General features: G+C 45.0%; 1 protein-coding gene across 1 annotated transcript in view; it reads left to right on the top strand.

The window, feature by feature from the left end:
• ENOX1 (ecto-NOX disulfide-thiol exchanger 1) overlaps positions 1 to 20,970 on the top strand; it is a 246,523-nt gene that overhangs the window by 71,718 nt on the left and 153,835 nt on the right. Inside the window, exon 6 of the mRNA XM_068984510.1 lies at positions 12,295 to 12,507. Coding sequence (XP_068840611.1) covers positions 12,295 to 12,507 — 213 coding nt within the window. The remainder of the gene's footprint in view (positions 1 to 12,294; positions 12,508 to 20,970) is intronic.

Below are 20,970 nucleotides of genomic sequence, written 5' to 3'. Positions count from 1 at the left end.
TTGAACCTTGCAAGAGAAACAAGAATTTGTTCCCCCCTCCAAGAGAATAAAGGGCCCAAAGACATTCTTGTCGGAAGCGGGAGCCCTAGGAATAAAGACGCCAGGAAGCAGATGGGGAATTGGGCGCAGAAGGAAAGAGGCACGTTGCCTCCTCTGGGGAACGTGAGAGCCGCTTGGAAGTTGACAGGAGTGAAGGTGATGCTGGGAACCCAGTGTGGGGCCAGACGCGGGAGCCCCGAGGGCTGCCGCTGGATCTGGGTTTTACTCCATCAACAGTGCAGAAGTCATGAAGGCCTCTTAGGAGAGGAGAGACGTGATTTATCCTTGGGAGTGTTTTAGAGCCTAGCTGGCGGTGTTCAGAGTGGATTGTGTGTTTTCACTAAAGGAAACTTGAAAAGGTGCCCCAGACCTATTTTCAGAAGATAAAAAGTTGACATTCTATTTTTTTTAAGAATTAAAAAAGGTCATTTATTTATTTATTCATTTATCTTTGGCTTCCCCGAGTCTTTGTCGCCGCGTGTGGGCTTTCTCTGGTTGCGGTGAGGGGTCCCTACTCTGCACTTGCTGTGCGCAGGCTTCTCCTTGCTGTGGTTGCCCTGGTTGCAGAGCTCAGGCTCTAGGGCGGGCTTAGTTGCCCCACCACCTGTAGAATCTTTGCAGATCAGAGATTGAACCCGTGTCCTTTGCATTGACAGGTAGATTCTTAACCACTGGGCCACCAAGGAAGTCCTAAAAAAGAATTTTTTTTTAAAAAAAGACTTCTGCTTCTAGTCTTCATCCTCTCCTTTGGCCTTGGGGACCCTTAATCAGATGTAATTGCCACTGAAATGCTCCTCTGAAACTGTGGAGCTGGGAAGTTTTTTGAAAAATGCACCTTGTGAGAGCTGTGAGTTGAGTTTATTCGGTGTCTTACTGAGGACTACAGCTCAGAAGACAGCCTCTCAAGATGGCTCTGAGGAGCTTTTCCAGAGTTACAGATAAAGGAGGAAGCATATGCGTGATTTTGGGGAAGGGGCTACCTGCCACCAAGCAGGCATCTCAGTAGAAGGTTGCTGCTCATCACGAGGAACAGACATCTTGGTAAACAGTTTTAGTACTTTTCTCTGTGAGGGACAAGGCAAGAATCTGGGCTCATGAAACTTCCTCCCCAAAATATCTGCCTATCTGGAGGTCCATTCTGCCAGTTTTCCCAGAGCACAGAGTGCCACATGCCTAATCCCTCCTCTGAATTCCTTTCAGGCTATGTTGAAAGCCAGCAGCTGCAGTGGCCAATGACTTAGTCCTCGTGGAACCTTCTTTAGTTGACGTAACTGTGGAGTCCCTCTTAGCAATGCCCCTTGGCACGTGCTCTGCCTCTCTACAAAGGCGAGCCCTGCCATCATGAATACATAGGCTGTGGCTGTCCCTTTAATAAAAAGCATATAACATGCAAATGTAGACACCCTCTCACTTTTCTGTTCAGACCAGAATCTGTAAGGAGTGGGCAGAGTGAGAAAGAACACCCCTTCTCAATCAGGAATGTTGATCTCGGAACAAATAATTTTTCCTTCACTCTCCAGCACATTGTCTTCCTGTAGCTCAGACAAGTGAAGAATCTGCCTGCCACACAGAAGATCTGGGTTTGATCCCTGGGTCAGGAAGATCCCCTGGAGAAGGGAACGACAACCCCCTCCAGTATTCTTGCCTGGAGAATCCCATGGACAGAAGAGCCTGGCGGGCTACAGTCATGGGGTCTCAGAGTTGGACACGACTGAGCAACTAACACTACTATCTCTAGCACATTGTGTAGTTTCAGCTAAATGTACTACATCAGCTATACCGCATTCGATCGTGTCCACACCAGGAAGTGACAGAAACGTGCACCCTGGCGCTGTGACCCATGGAGGAATTTCAGGAAAGCTCGGCATCTGCACTAATGTTCTTTTTAAAAAGCCAGCACCAGAGTGTCTGCACGTACAAGCCACACAGCGTGGCCTTTCCTGTAAGAGGATAGCAGACTGGGGTATCCGTTTGGTAAAGTCATTTACAAACCCTGCCATTTCAAAAATATATCTTTATATAGAAGGGCATAATATGCAGAATTTAGAAGCAGCACCTTTGCCAAGCACTGTGTGATCCCTTGAGGAGAGAACAGATTGGAAGTTTTAATGGATGGCAGTCACAGTAGAATGAACTAGCCTGGGCGACATCTTAGGCGACAGTCAGGTAGTATCAAGCTTGACAGTTTCAGCCAGAGCACAGAGTTTGGAGCATAAACAGCATTTAATTGCTTAGGAAATTGGCTGCCTCCGAGAGGAAACCCACTCCATGCTCCTTGTAACACTGCAAAGCCAGACAGGAGGAGCCAAGGAAACTGTTTCCCTGAAGATGATTTTCCTTGATAAGGGGATATAAAATGCCATCAAGACCTCAGGTAAAATAAGCCTGGGTCAGAAAGGAAATGGAAATGCAAGCTGAAAATACCTAATTGGATTTGATTTTTTTTTTTCCTCCCATGAGAAATCTTGCTATCTCAGGTTTATTACAAGCATTTTTTCCTCTCTTTTATATCATGCTTGTTTACCCTTACAGTTTTCTTGTGGAAAATCAGCTTTATCCAGCAAAATCTGTACTAGCTGAATCTTTTTTGGAAAAGCTTTTATTTTGTTTTGAGGTATAGCAGATCAACAATGTTGTGGTCGTTTCAGATGAATAGCAAAGGGACTCAGCCATACCTATACATGTATCCATTCCCCCCCAGAATTCCCTCCCATCCAGGCTGCCACATAACAGAGTTCCCAGTGCTCTACAGCAGGTCCTTGCTTGTTTTCCATTTTAAATATAGCAGTATGTACATGTCCATCCCAAACTCCCTAACCATCCCTTCCCCTCATCCTTCCCGTCTGGCCAAGTCTTTGTTATGACCCACAAGGCCCTCCATGTCCTGCCCAGTGTTAAAACTATGCTTAATAATAGATGCTCAGTAAGTTATTCCATTTCGCTCTTCCTTCGCTGTTTGGAGTTTGTGAGCGTGTTGCATTTCTGCCCACAACGCCAGGAATGAAAGCATGGGGAGGGCATGTTGCCCTCAGCCATCATTCATTCACTCCACACGTATCCATGAACGCTCTACTGGACCCCTGACACTCTTGAAGCCACAAAGCTCCTTTAGTTTCGGTTTACTTGAGTGATCCAGGCAGTTACAAAGCACTGTTCTGGGATGAGAGATGGCCAACCTCCTGGGACTAGATAGCCCCGATCTAGTGACCCCCGGGCCTTCTGAAGTCAGATGAGACACTGAGTTGCAATTGTGTAGTGTCTAAGGCACCAAACGCCCAACGTCTGTTAAGGTTAATGCAGATTCTAAAAAAGAAAATTAGTGGGCACCCCGCAGATTAAATAGACATTGTTCTGAGACGATTCCACTTAATGAAGACTGACTGGAAAGTAACTTCTCACAGATGCAGAGTTTATAGCACGGCTTTGAGAAAGTGAGAAGGGGCTCGATACCAGCATAATTGCACTTAACTGGAGACGGTAGCACCCAGCAGACAAGATAATGAATTTCTGCCTTTCTAAGACAGACCATCCACCCTGGGAGAAGCCTTGTGTTTGGACTGTGGAAGGAAGAGATTGATTAGACAGTGAGGAGAGATGATTTCCTGATTCATGGGGGGATTTCTCCTGGCAAGAGCATTTCAAAGTTTTTGTGTACTTTTCCCCCTTTTAGAAAATTTCACATAATCTTTCACCATGTGATGAAAGGAATGTTTTCTCTCGGCCTCAGGTGAAGTTTTGACAAAGCTTTGCAAGCAGTGTCCTTGGGACTCCCTGATGTGTTATCCAGGATACAGTCTTCTTGGGATCAACATTCCTAATTTCCAAGGACTTGTCTCTAATTTGCATACGGAATGGCCCCAAAACAGCCTACCAGAGGGAGAAAGAGAAGAGGTTGTCAGCGTCTTACTGAGATTGTCATCAACATTTATGGTTCTAAGAAAGAAAGAATCAATAATGCTATGAGCCAAGTGGAAATCCCATTAGCTGAAAGCCAGACTTCCTTCTCAGGACATAGGAGATGTGAAGCATGGGAGCCTGTTTGAGAATCACTTCTTTGACATTACTGACCTTCACAGAGGCGAGATGGGCCATCACATTAAAATTCACATTTTGCCTGATCCAAAAGCAGGAATAATCAGTGCACGTTCATGTGCTAAATCTGAGAGATTGTGTGTGTGTGTGTGTGTGTGTGTGTATGTGTATATAAGAGAGAGTGAGCTTGTAGGGTAGGGTTGTAGTTGTTATTTAGTCACTAAACGGTGGCCGACTCTTTGTGACCCCATGAACTATGGCCTGCCAGGCTCCTCTGTCCATGGAATTCTCCAGGCAAGAATACTGGAGTGGGTTGCCATGTCCCTCCTCCAAGGGATCTTCTGAACCCAGGGATCAAACCTGCGTCTCCTGCATTGCAGACAGATTCTTTACCGCTGAGCCACCAGGGTGCTAGGTAGGGTAGGGGGGAAGTATTAATCATTTCTGTAGCCTTTCATGCTATCTGTGATCTGAAGGGTAGGTGAGGTGCCACCCTTTCTGATGGTTAATTGAGCAGCCAGAGATGGAGCTTTGTTTTGGGATGTCCATGTTTTAGGAACACATAGTAAAATTTTGGCGATGTTGTAGTGCCAGCTTGAAATTGCCATTCTGCCTGGATCAATATGTACACTGTAAGTTATTTCTACCTATCAAGCCAGAAACCAGGGACAATTTTATAGACACATCATTCAGTATGTTGGTGTGTGTGTCCATCCCGATTTCTTTGAAAAGCGTTGTAGAATGTCTTACTTTTTTCCTCTCATTCATGAGACATTTTGTTCAAATGTGAACTCTCCCTTCCTATCATTCTTTTCTGGACCCGCCAGAAATCAGGTTCCACTAATGCATTTCAGTTTTCATATTCAGGGTTCATTGTCTCGGCTCTTGTCCTGCCTATGTATATAATTTATTTATTTATTTTAATTGAAGGATGAGTACAGTATTGTGATGGCTTTTTGCCATACATCAGTGTGAATCGGCCAGAGGCCCATCCTGAACCCACCCTCCCTCTCCACCCCATCTCTCTGGGTGGTCCCAGAGCCCCGGCTTTGGATGCCTTGCTTCATGCATCGAACATGCACTGGTCGTCTGCTTTACATCTGGTAATGTACGTATTTCAGTGCTGTTCTCTCAAGTCATCCCGCCCTTGCCTTCTGAAGTTCAAGGCCAGATCTCCTCTGCCCACAAAGAGGGAGAAGAAACTGCTTACCAGTTTGATTCCTTTTCCTCTTCATTGCCTGTACATCCATTTGATTAAAGGTCACCGAGTGCCCACCTGTTGGGCCCTGGGCTCTGTGCCCTGCCTGGGGTTGCAGATATGACCATCGCATGGGTCCTGCCTTCGAGGAGCTTGCAGTCAGTGCTTGCTCAAGGATGCTGTGACAATGGAATCATGACTGTCTTACAAATATGCAATGAACATGTGTCCACGATTTAAGTCATTAATTAATGAGAGAACGAGTAAGATGTTAAAACTGGTTCAAAAGAGTTTGCTTTGTAAAGACTTACATTTTCTTTTGGACAAAAATTCATTTACATTATTACAGAGAAGAATTATTTGCATTATCAGTTTTCACAATTTATGTTGTGTTGCTAAAGCATGGTAAAATAGCCTAGTCAATGACAGTTGGAGATTCACACCTCTGTAAAATCAGAAAATCCCAGAGGGTCCTTGATTCCGGCATTCCATCAAAAGAATCTGCTGCCCTCTCAGTGCCCATTTCCAAGACTTTGGCTTATTTTTCACATTCTTTTTCTGGCATAAGGATGACTGCTGTTTAAGCCGCTGTTCTTTAAGTGGGAGTGGAGGGTTTGCGGACAGAGTTTCACAAATCTCACGGGAATCACATGAAGGCCTTTCAGTATTCTCCACTCTCTCAGATGCCCCTTTCCATTTCCGGTTTTCATGATCTTTTTAAGTTAGGTAAGCTCCTAACCAGTTTCCCTGGTTTGTATTGAGTGATTTCTTCCAGGTCTTCTCTAGTTTGAATGTGCATATGAAACACTTGGATGAGGATACAGATTCTGAGTCAGGAGGCCTGAGTAAGGGTGAGACTGTATTTTCAGCAAGCCCCAGAATGAGGCTCATGCTTATGGTCTTTGAATAGGAAAGATGTATCCCATATCTGAGCGTCCCAGGTGACGCTAGTGGTAAAGAACCCACCTGCCAATGCAGGAAACAGCTGATCCCTGGTTCTGAAAGATTCTCCTTGAGGAGGACATGGCAACCCACTCCAGTATTCTTGTCTGGAGAATCCCATGGATAGAGGAGCCTGGTGGGCTACAGGCCACAGGGTCACAAAGAGTCAGACACAGCTGAACAACTTAGAATGCATGCATGTATCCCATATGCAATTTTTAAAATGCCTACTGAGTGCCTCATGCTGAATAAACATGAGAAAGGGGGATAGGGAGAGAGGTTGACAAATTCTGAAGTAACTAGAAATAAAATGAACTGGGTATGGATTCAGGTAGTGACACTGAAGTGTGACCATCATTATAATATTCTTTAGTCCTCAGAAAGCTAAATCATTCCCTTCCCAGAATTAAAAAGCTAAATACAAGGTTAAATGCAAAGGTTATTACTTTCCAAGAATTAAAAAAAAAAAACTTTGAAAAGATTTTTAAGTCATTGGATAAGCTGGTTAGCGTATTACTGTGGAAGACTTCTATGTAATTTTCTGAGATCACTCTTAACTTTCATTGCTAATGGAAATAACCTCAGAGGCCTGAAGGATAAAAGGACCAGACAGCCTAAGTACCATGAGAACATTTATCTCTGGTGGACAACGTGAAAATACTCTTCAACATGAAATTAAAATGTTTATTATCAACTCTTGACCATTGGACTTGCTGTAACTTTCCAGTACTAATGCACTGCAAAATCTATTAGACATAGAGTGTAATGAAATAAACTACAAAAGGAAAAACTCAGAGTGAACAGAAGGTTGAAATATGTCTTGGAAATTTTCTTCTCATCCTGACCCTCAGAGCTTGGAAGGCCAGTTGGTAGATGAACCAACAATTTCTATACAGAATGACTAATATTTTAATAGCAGGATATGTAAGGAATTGTGGGAACATTAGCAAAGGGATCCTTGATTCATGTTAGGGTTACAGAAAAGCTTCCTTTATGAAAGGCACTTAGGCTGACTCTTGAGGGAAGCAGATCAGTTAGCCGGGTTGACCAGGATCTCCAGGGACCCTAGGATGAGTGCACAGCAGATGCAGAATAAGGGAGGCAAGGGCAGGGTGCTTAACTCATTATTAACTGGGTTTTTTTTGCAGAAACTAATATCTGAGGCTGGCTATTTTTATTTTGACCAGCCAAAAAATAATTCTGTTATTTTATTAACACTTGCCAGTTATTATAAGCAATAGTTACACCTGGCACACCTGTGTAAAGTCTTCTAATTTTCATGAAACGTTGTCTACAATCCACTCTTCTGTAGAAGCAAAGGAACATTCTCCAGCACTGTGACTTTCATTTTCACTTTCTGTGTCAGAATCAATCACTAAGGTTTTTTGTCTTTTTGTTGTTCTAATATTCACATTGTCTGAATCAGAACTATATTCTGAAGAACTGGCATCTTCTGAAACACTAGTATATACGTCACTCGGACAGTCAAGGTATCTGCATAAGATTCACTGAAAAATTCTTTTTCATTCAAAGTTTCGCAATGTGTCGTTTTTGAAAATTTTACATTTATAATACACACAAGGCTGGAACAGAAACCTAATGGAGCAAAATGTGAAAGATAAACAATCATAAGTTGTGCAATGAACACTTGATCAATTTTAAGCTCTAACAACCTCGCCTGATGATGTTCATTGTATCACTCTCTGAAAACGTATTGATAAGTCTCCAGTCAATACTGTTCAGGTAACAAAAGAGATATTAATATATCTCTGGTCAAAACTGTATTAACAAAGAGGAGCATGACAAAGGAACAGCAAATGGATTGAAAGAGGAAATGCCAATCAAGGAAGGCCATGGAAAAAATGATTGCAGTAATCCAGGTGTGACATTGCGAGGTCCCTGATTAGGAAACATTGGGGAATTTTTAGTGAGCAAGTAAATGGTCCATGTGAAAGTGAAAGTCACTCAGTTGTGTCCGACTCTTTGCAACCCCGTGGGCAGTAGCCTGCCAGGCTCCTCTGTCATGGAATTCTCCAGGCAAGAACACTGGAGTGGGTTGCCATTCCCTTCTCCAGGGGATCTTCCTGACCCAAGGACTGAACCCAGGTCTTGTGCATTGCAGGCAGATTCTTTACGGTCTTATCCACTAGGGAAGACCAGATGGTCCATAGTCGCTCCATAATGTGCAAACTTTCCCGGTTCTTAGTGCAAAGAAGATGTGTTTGCCCATTCTGTTTTCTAAAGGGCACTAGTGTTCAGAGTTAAGTCCAAACATGTTCACAAAAAGTATTTGGAATTTTTCTAATTGCATCTTGGATGTGATTTTTATGAGCCGTTTTAATTTCTTCCCACATGAATAGCTTTAGTCGTGCTGCAATCTATGTCCTGTAGTTTATATTGTTTTCTGTTTTCTTAGTGATCTTTCCCTTGAAGGCAGAATTGAATTTTCATTTGGATATTGAAAATGACCACTCCCAACACACTCATGTAGCCATTCAGAAGGAGCTGCCAACTTAGTCTTAATTAATATAAATTCACTTCTTGCATGGCAACAAATATTGACTAGACTTAACCAATCACATGTTAACTAATATTTTCATGGTTAATTTAAATGTAGTGCATCAGTCATCCATGAGCCTGCCACAGAAAGTTCAGAAATGATGAAACTGGACGTTTTCAAAACTATATACCAAGCCATATGTACATATGTATATGATATATACAATATATCATGTGTATTTTATTTTATTCATATATATTGAGAAAATGGAATCTGCCTACTATTACTTATTATGATATTAGCAAGTCTCTTGCCTACTTACTTTTTCACTGCTTTTTCATTGTGTATTTTAAATTGCTTAATCCTAAAATTGCTCTCTCTCTCTGAAAACTATTTATTAACTATAATCCACTGGTGAACTTATGCTTTAGGTCTAAGAGTGAAGAACAATAAAATTTGGCTTTTAGATCATTTGAGCAAACATCTGTTTTTAAAATATAAGTGTGTTCTTCCTGGCACTAAGTTAGGGTATTTATGATCTGTGTAACCACAGGCAAGAGAAGAAAAACCATGCCCATTCATGGGTGAAAGGAAGACGGGACCCCATTGTTTATGCATGCTCGCTCGCTCTCTCGTTCTCTCTCTCTCTCTCTCTCTCTCCCCCCCGCCCCCCCCCTCTCTCTCTCCCCCACCCCCCCCCCCCTCTCTCTCTCTCTCTCTCTCTCTCTCTCTCTCTCTCTCTCTCTCCCCCTCCCCCCCTCCCCCTCTCTCTCTCTCTCTCTCTCTCTCTCTCTCTCTCGGAAGCCCCATAACAGAAACGTTTCGGATTTTTCTTTGTGTTACACCGAGATGAAAAAGTCACAGCAAAGGGGGAAAATGGTCCATGAAGTCAAGAGTTCCCTTTTCTGTTGTTATCTTTTAAGAAGTGGTGGGGGAGGGGCGCTAAAAAGGATTTCTTACAGGCGTCAGGTATATTTCTGCTGTCTTTTCGGAGGCCTATTCTCCTAACACATAGGCAGGGAGAGAGGCAGGGACTGGGAGGGAGGCGGAGTTTATTCTGACTGTAAGTGTCGCAGTGGGGCTCCCACAAGCATCAGGCTAAATTATGGGCCTCTCCTCGGGCTGAACAGGGTGTTAAGTTGTGTGATGACTCTGTACTAGCTCGCTCTGGTCCATGAAATGAGATAAGAAACTCATGCAGCTGGAGTTCACTGAGGGTTGAACTCAGACTGAAATCCCAGAGTTAAAACTGTGGGCCAGCCGTGACACTGAACACGTGCACACGCTTGCTCAGCAGCAGGTTGAAATTGGCTAGGAAACTTGAGTCCTTCCTGTGCAGGCTGCCCTGTGGGCCTCCCTCAGGCCAGTTATCTCCTCGGATCAAAGCGTGAGGGCCCCGGGGGCAGGTTTGCTCAGGAATAAAGCTCTGATCCCCAAGCCCAGATGGGCACCACCTGGGCAGGAGAGGACTGGAGATGGTGCCCCATCAGCAGCGCGATTTCCAGCCTGGAGAAGGCAGAACCCGCTCCACAGGCACGGATCAGGCTAGCCTGCCTGCGTACAGTGCACGTACTTGTGGGGCAAGCAGCAGCCACAGCCGTGAAGTCGTGTCCGAGTCTGGGAGGGGATGCCTGGGAGAAAAGAGATTAACAGTTTTTTTTCTAGCGCTCTGCAAAACTCAGAAGTGAAAGTGAAGACACTCAGTCATGTCCGACTCTTAGTGACCCCATGGACTGCAGCCTACAAAGCTCCTCCATCCATGGGATTTTCCAGGCAAGAGTACTGGAGTGGGTTGCCATTTCCTTCTTCAGGGGTTTTCCCAACCCAGGGATTGAACCCAGGTCTCCCACATTGGAGGCAGACTCTTTAACCTCTAAGCCACCAGGGGAGCCTAAAACTCAGAAAGCACTGTGCAAATGCAGGCTTCTTATGGGGTGTAAAATACTAACAGTGGTTGATTAGAAAACATCTGGGTAGTAAAATAAAATAAGATTCCTTTACTAAATATGAATCATCCTCTATCTGTTCATCTGGAGTGTGTGTGCATATATGTATGTACGTATGTGTGTGTGAATTTGGATGTGTGTATGTATATATGACCAATATATAATATATAAACAATAATACACACACATACACAGTGTATAAGGATGTCTCTCGTGTTCCTCTAATGAAGGGAACATAGTAACTGCTCTGTATTTGTCAAATAAATGAGTAAGTATCTGAATCTTTTAGTCTTAATTTTCCTCCTGATTTTTAGAACCCAGACTCTACTCAATTTACTTGGAAAATGTAGGATATTTTTGTTTTCTTTATTTTTACAATAATTCTTATTGAAGTATAATTAATTTATAATGTGTTTGCTTCTAGGATATTTTTCATAAATTATGTCTTTAGAGGGTAGAAAAATACAAAAATGAAAGACTTCTCAAGTTTAGACAACCCCAGTACTTGCAGCAGTAGGATTGATTTATGTTGTAATAACTGACAAACAACTTCCGGTTCCAATTAATCACCTCCAAACTTGCTTTTTTCCCACCTCTAAGCCATACAACAGAGATCTGCTCCAGTAACTGTTTGCAAACAGGCAAGTCTATTTGCTTTCTTTTGAAATGAACTTTATCACTTACTTACAGGTAGAACCTCCTGTCCCCTACCCCAAGCCCCTTACTCCTAAATCAAATACAAATGGATTTCTAGCAGCCTTGCCCAACACACACACTGACCCCCACACCCTCCAGGAACAGGTCCTCTTTTGTTGAAAGCATGGAAATGGTCTAGTTTTCACCATAATCAAATACGTTATAGTAAACCTAAAGTGAAATTGGTTTTGAACTGCAGCAGAACAAGAATTGACCTATTGCTACTACTACCTTGGGAACAATATCTTACATCATGACTAGTTTTAAAAGTAATTTTACCCGTCATCCACATCTTGACCATAACTCAGCAGATTCTAAGTCAGAAAACTGATATTGCTGTATGCCGTTACCAATAAAAGAATAAGGAAATGAATGGGAGGCCAAACAGGTAACAGGTTTTTGAGCCAGTCTTGAGAAAGAGAAATCTGGGTTTGGTGGAAGAATGCAGTTGTGTCATATTTCAAAGGATCCCCAGAACAGACCTTCTAAAACTGAGCTCACCAAGTTTGTAGTATGAGGGTAAGCCACTCTGTTTCTTGGGGGGCTTTGCAGTGTGGTGCAGTTAGACGAGGAAAGAGAAGCTAAGTGATGATGGAACCATTAGTTGTAGGAAAGCTCACAAGGTCAAGTTGTGACCATTAATGGCTCACAGGGTGAAGAATCTGCCTGCATTGTGGGAGACCCAGCTTAGATCCCTAGGTTGGGAAGATCTAGAGAAGGGAATGGCTACCCACTCCAGTATTCTGGCCTGGAGAATTCCATGGACAGAGGAGCCTGGCAGGCTACAGTCCATGGGGTCTCAAAGAGTCGGACACGACTGAGCGACTAACACACACTCACATATACACAGGATGGACCGTGCTATGCCTTTGGAAAGGACCCTAAGTGAAAACCAAGACCTTGCCTTGGCGTGATTTGAACTTGGTGGTCTTCCCTTGCAGATGATAGCAAGTTTTCAGAGGCCATCACGGTGCTGCTGTCCTGGATCGAGCGAGGGGAGGTGAACCGGCGGTCTGCAAACCACTTCTACTCCATGGTGCAGTCAGCCAACAGCCACGTGCGCCGGCTGATGAACGAGAAGGCCACCCACGAGCAGGAGATGGAGGAGGCCAAGGAGAATTTCAAAAACGCCTTAACCGGCATCCTCACTCAATGTAAGTAAGACTTCTGGGGGCCATCTCTTTTTGTCGTGATGTTGCCTTTCCTTGCGTACTCATTTTTTTTTTCCCATTTGGGGGTAAGTAGTCCCATAGTTTCCCATCTTACTCCATACTGAATGGCCAAACCTCATAACCAGTTTCATGTTCTATGGCATCTTGGAGGAACTCGGACCCCGCCCTGAGAGCTTACTTCTCAAGGTGAGCAACGTTTCTGTAGCCTTTCTGCAGAACACCCCATCCGGGCCCCAGGGCGGGGTGGACAGATGCTCCCATGCCTGCTGGACCCTCCACAGTCCACACCACCCCTCAGGGCAGCGACCCTCCCCCGTGGGCTGGGTACACAGAACCCACATCCTCCCTGCGCTGACAGTAGACGCAGCCCCAGGACACACTGTCACTCGTTATCCTGGGGCTCTGTTTAGGAGGAAGGTCAGACAGACTCCTCCTCAGGATCCTTTTTATGTGAGGTGAGCCTTGGCTGTGAACATGGGCGACTCAGGAGCAGAGATCTTTCTGCGCTATTATTATTATTTTTTGGTCCTTTTCTTCATTGAAAAAGCAAATTGCCTTCACCGCTTAATGCCGGTGATCATTCCCGTCTAGATCTTATACTGATGAAAGGGTGTAAACAAGGCTTTCTCATAGAACAATGGTTAGGGTAATTACCCAGGGCTCTATTCAAAAAAAGGACGGATTTTTTTTTTTATTTTTATGGGCGTGCTCTCTACATCTGTGGCCGCGTGCATCACAGCTGCTGATGTGCCCTCGCTTGGTAAAAGCCACCTATTGGCACTGTGACAATGCCACGCTCCCTTCCACACCAGGTGCAAGGTCCCACACAGGACGGCGACACATGCAGTTTACATACCCATTCTGAGGATAAGTATTATTTTCAATGATACACTATGCCAAAATACCCATCACCTCTTTCATCTGTATAAACTCCAGCAATAATGTGCCCAAAAGGATGGAAAGAGAAAAGGGAGGGAAAACCCAGAAGCCTCGCTGTAAATGTGTTTTATTTGACTTTGTTGTCAAAAGACCATTTTTGCTGCAGCATCAAATAACTCCCAAATGTAAACTCTGATAAGTGACCAGATATCCAGCATGACACCTGTCTTTCCAGGAACAATAGAACTGGTATATCTCATAGAGGTCACCGTCAGACCACCTTCCCTAGATTCCCTGATGGTGAGCAATGACCTTTTACCCGACTGTGTGTGCCCAGCTGTTCTGAAGTTTGCGTTACTAGAACTAGGATAAATACACTAATACCCAGACCACCTGTAAAGGAGAGAAACAGAGAATGGATTTAGTAGGTGGAGGAGGGGTAGGGTGGGTTGGTAGCAGAGAGCGGGAAAGGCCACACCAATTCTAATAATACAACCTCTGCAAAGCTGAGGCAAGAAGCCAGCTGACTGAACAGTAGAATGATCATCGATTACCATTTGCTTACTAGCATCAGTTTTAAATAAATCCTCATGCCTATGCAGTTTATCATCCCACTGGGAAGGGAAGATTTGATCCTTGACTCTCACAAGAAATATAGGAAGGCGTTAGAATAGGGGAGGGCTTTCGTTTTTTCTGGCAGTATCTTTTGCAAGAAGCCCCTGTTAAAAACAAGCACGCGATCATGTGGCTGAGTGAGCAGGACATGTCCAACCTTACAAAGGTAGAAGCGGGCCAAGGTGTGAAACCACTGAGAGACAGACAGAGAGGTCTAGCATGTGGGGACACCAACACCAGCTTGTTACTCCTGATCAAGGCTGAACCGGATCATGGGACTGAGATCTGCCGACGTGGTGGGCCTCCTGATGCGGACCTGGGGGTTGAGTTTCCGGCCACAGGCAGCGCCGAGGACCACAGGCTTCTTCCCATGGAGCCTGTGCCACATCACATGTGGAGAAGCTGACGGGAATGAGTACAGGTGACCCTTGAGTGACGTACAGGGGTTTGGGGCACAGAGCCTCTGTGTGATGAAAAATCCGAGTGTAGCTTTGCAGCCGGCCCTCCCTGTCCAGGGTTCCATATCCAAGCATGGATGATGCCGTATTGCAGTACAGTATATGTGAGTGGACCCACACAGCTCAAACCCGTGTTAGTCAAGGGTTCACTGTATTCTGTCCAGGCAAGCAGGTTTACTTTCTCCCTCCCTGAAGAGGAGAGAATGAAGGGCCAGAGCAAGGCCAGGGATTTTGGAAGAAGATCCCGTCTCATGGAAATCATAGAAATGGAGATTACTCTCATAGACACTGCTTAGGCACCTTACCTGTACAATATCAAAAGTTCAATTCTTGCTTTTAATCTTCAAACCTGCCCCTCTTTGGGTTTTTCCTTCCCATTTTGCTAATTCTCAGACCCAGATCCTGTTGAGGACTTTTCACACCCACCATCTCCCACCACCAAAGCCCATCTAGGCTATCGGGAAATCCCATTGTTTCAACATTCAAATTGGCCCACTTTTCTTCATTTTCATTATAGCCGTTCAAGTGCAGGCTGCCTGAACGATGATGGTGTCCACCTGGGAGTAATAGAAACACCCCATCAAACTTCATGTTAACAAATGGAGAGTTTTCGTTTTACAAACAGTGAAACCCAGATTGTTGGCACTGGTTTGGTAGTTGAAGACCGCCAGGCCTGAGGTTTCTGTGACGTTATTAGCTTTCTTAGGTAGCTGTCTAAGAGGGCTGCTGTTTCTCCTGCCATCACTTCTTTTTTACAAGCTGGAATCACAGAAGAAAAACAAGAGGAGGAAAGAAAGAGGAAAAGGTTGTACCTTTAAAGCAGAAAAGCAAAACTTGCCAAAAAGTCCCCAACAGGCTTCTATTTATGTCTTGTTGTGCAGAAGTATTACATGTAGCCATGCCAAGCTATTTATACAAGGAAAATGGGAAATAGACTCTTGACTGGACCCATTGCCCTCCAGAATAAAACTGGAGTTCAGGTAAGGAAGGAGGGGAGAATGGCTGCCGGCAGACATTTTGCAGTTTCTGCCATGTGTGATTCTTCCCTTTCCACCTTACTCCAGCTCAATCTGTTTTTCACACATCATCTGACATAATTCAGAGCACATCTTCTCCACTGAAATCCCTTGAGTAGATTCCCATTGCACTTAAAATAACATTCATCTTCCCAAGCCTCAAGCTCACTGTGCTTGCCTCTTCTGCGTCAGCTTTCGCTCGACTCACGAGGTGTCATCTCCATTGGCCTTTTTCCTGCTGAGCCCATCAAAGCTACCTCCCATCTCTGAGCCTCTACACATCCGTTCTTCTGTCTGATGTTCTTGTCCTTGCAATCTGCAATCTTGAATCCTTCTCATCTTTTCAGTCCTGGCTGTAAGGCCATCCTATCAGAGAGGCCTTCCTGATCTCCCCTCTCCTAACAGGCTCACCATTCATATTTCATCAGTCCCTCAGAGCACTTATCCAAATGGGTGCATGCTAAGTCACTTCAGTCGTGTCTGGCCCTTTGTGACTCCGTGGACTGTAGCCTACCAGGCTCCTCTGTCCATGGGATTCACCAGGTAAGAATACTGGAGTGGGTTGCCATGCCCTCCTCAGGGGGATATTCACGACCCAGTGATGGAACCTGCATCTCTTATGTCTCCTGTGTTGGTGGTTAGGTTCTTTACCACTAGCACCACCTGGGAAGCCCATCCAAATGGGTATAATTTAATAATTTGTCTGGTTATGATGATTATTATAAGCGCCACAAAGGGAAAGACATGTGTCTGTTAGTCACCGATCTATATCAGGCGCCTGGGATGTGGAAATACGCAAGAAATATTCCATGGGTGAGTGAGTGAGTGAATGAATGAGTACATTGGAAGGAAGACAGGAAGTAAGCCTGAAACAGTGAGCTAAGACGTTTCCAGGAACCTCCTAGAAGAGCTTGTCAGCCTGTCTGTAGAGTTTTCACCTTGCATGTGTAATCAAACAAATTGAACAAAGAGCTCACCAGCTATGCTTTTGTTGGACATTGCTGTATTTTACCAGACTTGGTCGCAGGCCAGAGGATATAAGGAGAGCTGAGGTAGCAAAATAAACACCAAAGTTTGCACTGACATCTCCCACTTGTCACTGTCTGACAGCCTGTGCATTCCCCATCTCCCTGTTACTGTTTGAGAGATTCCTCCTTAACCCCATAATTTGATCCTGGAAGTATTTCGGCAGCCAACAGAGATGGTGAAAAGCCCAGGTGAACTTGACGGCGCCCAGGGCTGTCCAAGGGCTACATACCTCAGCCGGAAGGCCTGAGAGGCCTTCGAGTGAATCCTCAATAGCCAGGACCCTTGAGGGTGACTTGAAGATGGCAGATCCTTTCAGTGTGAGCCTCAGCTGGAGTTAAACCTCTGAGATAGAACAGGAGCATTGTACAGCTCACTGAACAAACAGAATTTTCCATTCATTTCTGTGTGCTGTTACAAAGATGACAATTCCCCAGATGCAAAAGGGATCCAGATTCTAACATGAAATTCATCATGAAAATGGTAGTGGTAACCTGGCTAACGTGGTAGGTATGTGTACATTTCCTCCACCTTTGAATTTTGAAATAGATCTTGTTTCAGGTCTGGTGGAGTTAATGTTTGTCAGTCTCCACCACGTTTTCTGCTTCCCCAGCTGGCTGCAGGCTGAGTTTGGTATCCATAGAGCTGCCTCTAAAGTAATAGCTGCTGAAGTCCACAGCAGTCTTCATACTTGTCGAATTTTCCAAAAGCAGAACAAGTTAAACCCCCCATTTGTCGGCTTTAATATTCCTGGCAGACACCACGAGAATCCCATTTGGCTTTCTCCTTTAGAATTAGATTAAGATTGTAAAGCACTAAGATTCAAGAGTGACATCTCAGCTTCAAGTGGCTGGAAATCTGCTGGGTTATTTGGCAGTGTCTTCCTCCCACTTAAAAGATCCCCACAACTGTCCTAGCATTCCATGGGAGCCTGTCCATTAGAAAGCCAAGTCTCAGGGAGTTGTTCATAGGTAGTTTGGGAGCAGGTCTATTGTTGAGCTAACTTATTACAGTAAGTGGGGTTGGCCTGGCATTGAAGGAGGTATCCACCTAACAACTTCCAGGAAAATTCAGGTACCTTACAAAGGTCCAAGTGCAGTAAAAGTGTGGATGCCTATGTAGATTTTGTTGAATAGGGAAAGGGAAATTCCATGGAATGTTAGTCCATTAAGCTGGGTTGAATGCGTGTATCTCCTTGCTTTGCTGATCACATTTGTCCTTGATTTCATATTTGAACAAATAGCATTTGCTCAAAGGGGGAAAAAATCAAGAGCCATGAATAATAATGTAAAGTTGTGATTCATTTCAAGGTCTGCATCAGAGGCCAGCAGTTCCCTTCTAGCTTTGTTGCTATTCAGTTCCTCCAACATTTATTTAAGTTCTGACTTTCTTCCTGTCTCCGGCCTTCACCCCAGGGTGGGAGATGTAACTATAATCCGATGGGAATTGTTTCCATGTGGGCCCTGGTGTAGAGTGTCAAAGGGCAGCAGCCAAACCCAACCAAGAGTTTTGGGAGTACAGCATCCACCCCTATTTTGGATCATTTTCCACCTCTGAATGTGCAGTTTTCAAAGATGTTTAGATGAGAGCCTCCTTTATCCTGCTGGGGCCCCTGGGTCTTTCCCTTCCTTTCAAGGCCAGCTGGATAGATTCTCATTTACTAGATATAAAGAAAGGGAAAAAACAATTCAGCACAGGTGAATCATCTTATCCTTATGTTATTTTGTTCTCGCATCATCCTTTTCTCATCTTTATGTCATCTCTTAACCTGCCCATTGGGCCCAAACTCCTCCTGGTTTCCCAACTGAGGAACTTTCAGGTTTTGATCTTCTTCGCTTTTTAAACATTAATACCTCAGAGGAAACTCCCCATAGGCCTGCCTGCCTGCGTTCAGTTTTTCAGTTACGAGCAGAGCTTGTCATTTCAAAGCTCAGAGAGAAACTGTTTATAAAGTTGAGGAAGCATGTTCTACGGCCCTCAATTATTAATATGCATGCCAAGATGATCAATTGTGCATGCCTTGTTACAACACGCACACACGTCTGATGAAAATTTAAACACTCCGTGATCATGCCACTCTGGGACTTTCCCAGCACACTTCTCGGTGAGAGAGGAGACGGGGAAGTGAGGAAGGTGGGGAAGAGGCAAACAGGAAGCAGATGGTGATGGAGAAGGGCCTAGTGATGCTAAGATGTGCCATCGCGGAGGGCTTCCCTGGTGAGTCAGCGGTAAAGAAGCCGCCTGTCTTGCAGGGGAGCTCTGCTCCATGTTATGTGGCAGCCTGAGTGGGAGGGGAGTTTGGGGGAAATGGATCCATGTGTATATGTGGCTGAGTCCCTTCCCTTTCAGCTGAAACTGCCACACCATTGCTAATTGGCTCTGTGCACGTGCTTAGTTGCTCAGCTGTGTCTGACTCTTGGCGACCCCTTGGACTGTAGCCCCCCAGGCTCCTCTGTCCGTGGGATTTTCTAGGCAAGAATACTGGAGTGGGTTGCCATGCCCTCCTCCAGGGGATCTCCCCAACCCAGAAATGGAACCCAGGTTTCCCACATTGCAGGTGGAATCTTCACCATATGAGCCACCAGGGAAGCCCAAGAGTACTGGAGTGGGTAGCCTATCCCTTCTCCAGGGGATCTTCCCAACTCAGGAATCAAACCAGGGTCTCCTGCATTGCAGGCGGATTCTTTACTAACTGAGCTACCCAGGAAGCCCCTAACTGGCTCTACCCCAATACAAAATAAAGTTTTGTGTTTTTTTTTTTTAAGTACATGCCATAAATATTAACGAGCAGAACAGAAAAGTAGAAATTGTTGAGTGTCAGACCTGGAGGGCACTTCAGACACTTGTCGGCCCAAACCTTCTCATTTTAGAGGAGAGGAAACTGAGGCTCTGTGAGCAGACCTCTTGGGCCCCCACCATTTAGCAGTCTGTGGGTAGCTTAGAAACCAAGACTCTTGGCTTCTCAGACAGTTCACTTTGTTTGTGTGATGTGTGTTTATGAAAGCTGAAAATGATCAGAGAAGGATGTTATAAATACGAATTTATAGTTTGCAGGTGGGGGTAAAGAAGTGTGCTAGCATCACACCGAATAGAAATGCTACAACATGGTTAGGAAAGGAAGCCTTTGCCTCTAGCGCAACCCTCTCTCTCACCTCCACGCTTGGACCTCCTCCCTGTCTCCTGTCCGATCAAAATCGAAGCTCCTATCACACCTCCTCTGTGAACTTTTCCTGTCTTTTCTACACATCTCCACCACCCTCTCTCCTCCCTTCCGTGGCGCTGTTTACTGTCCACTTGAGCATTTGATGATTTTCTAAGCATCAGGTTTGGGGGGTTTGGTTTTTCCCTCTAGCGCGCTTTTAGGCTAACCAAAGACAGAGGCCATCTGCTGTTCTCTTTTCTCACCTCGCTGTACCACTTTCAGATGAGATACTTGTAAGCACCTCAGTACAAGTGTTGGTTGTTGATCAGATATGGTAGACGAAACTGAAGATTGGAAATTGCAATGGAACCTGTTAACCTAAAACTCATTCTCAATGTTGGATTTTGAGGTAAGCCGTGATCTCTCCTGACTTTGCTCTAATATACCTTTCCCCTTAAAAGTGAAATACACAGAGGGTACCGTAGTTGAGAATTTTGTAGAAGTAGTATTATAGAACTGTCATTCATATTGTTTTAACCTGCCAATTGGAAAGGTTAGAACCATCATGCAAATTTGCTTTGTGCCTTTATGATAGGGAATGGCATCCATCTCATCTTAGGTCTCAGAAACAGAAGCTGAAGACTTTCAGCTAGGCACCAGGAGATCCTGATTCTAGTCCCAGCCGGATCGCAAGTTAGGCAGGTGACTTTAGGAAAGATCTTGAAGCTCATTGAGTCTTGTTTCACCATCTCTACGGGTAAAGTGTCTGACCAGACGATCCCGTAGGATTCTCTTCCCACTCTGAAAATCCCGCTGTCCTTACCCTGTCAACGGGCTTCCCAGGTGACTCAGTGCTAAAGAATCCTCCTGCCAGTGCAGTAGATGGGGCAGAAGGGGTTCGATCCCTGGGTCAGGAAGATCCCCTGGAGTAGGAAACGGCAACCCACTCCAGTATTCTTGCCTGGGAAGCCCTGTGGACAGCGGAGGCTGGCGGACTACAGTCCACGGCATCACAAAGTCGGGCACAACTGACCATGCACGCATGCATGTGTTGTATCAACAGCTTTGGCCCCTGAACATCCCTGAATGTCTGCACACAGCCAGCACCTGCCAGGACCCAGCCAGGATGTCAGTGGCTCCTGAGCTGATCACAGAACAGAGGATCAGAGGGTGCCCCCCCCCCCGCCCCGCGCCTGTCCCGACTCTGCCCTGCTGCGGGGTTACAGCTCCAGGTGGCACTGTGAGCTGTAAGCCACGTTTGCCCCCTGAGATCATGTGTGACTATTGATCGGCCAAAATTCATATCAGA

This window comes from Capricornis sumatraensis, chromosome 12, assembly GCF_032405125.1.
Source record: "Capricornis sumatraensis isolate serow.1 chromosome 12, serow.2, whole genome shotgun sequence".
Taxonomy (NCBI): Eukaryota; Metazoa; Chordata; class Mammalia; order Artiodactyla; family Bovidae; genus Capricornis; species Capricornis sumatraensis.
The sequence above is the reverse complement of the archived record's forward strand: the minus strand, read 5'-3'. Positions and strand labels throughout refer to the sequence as shown.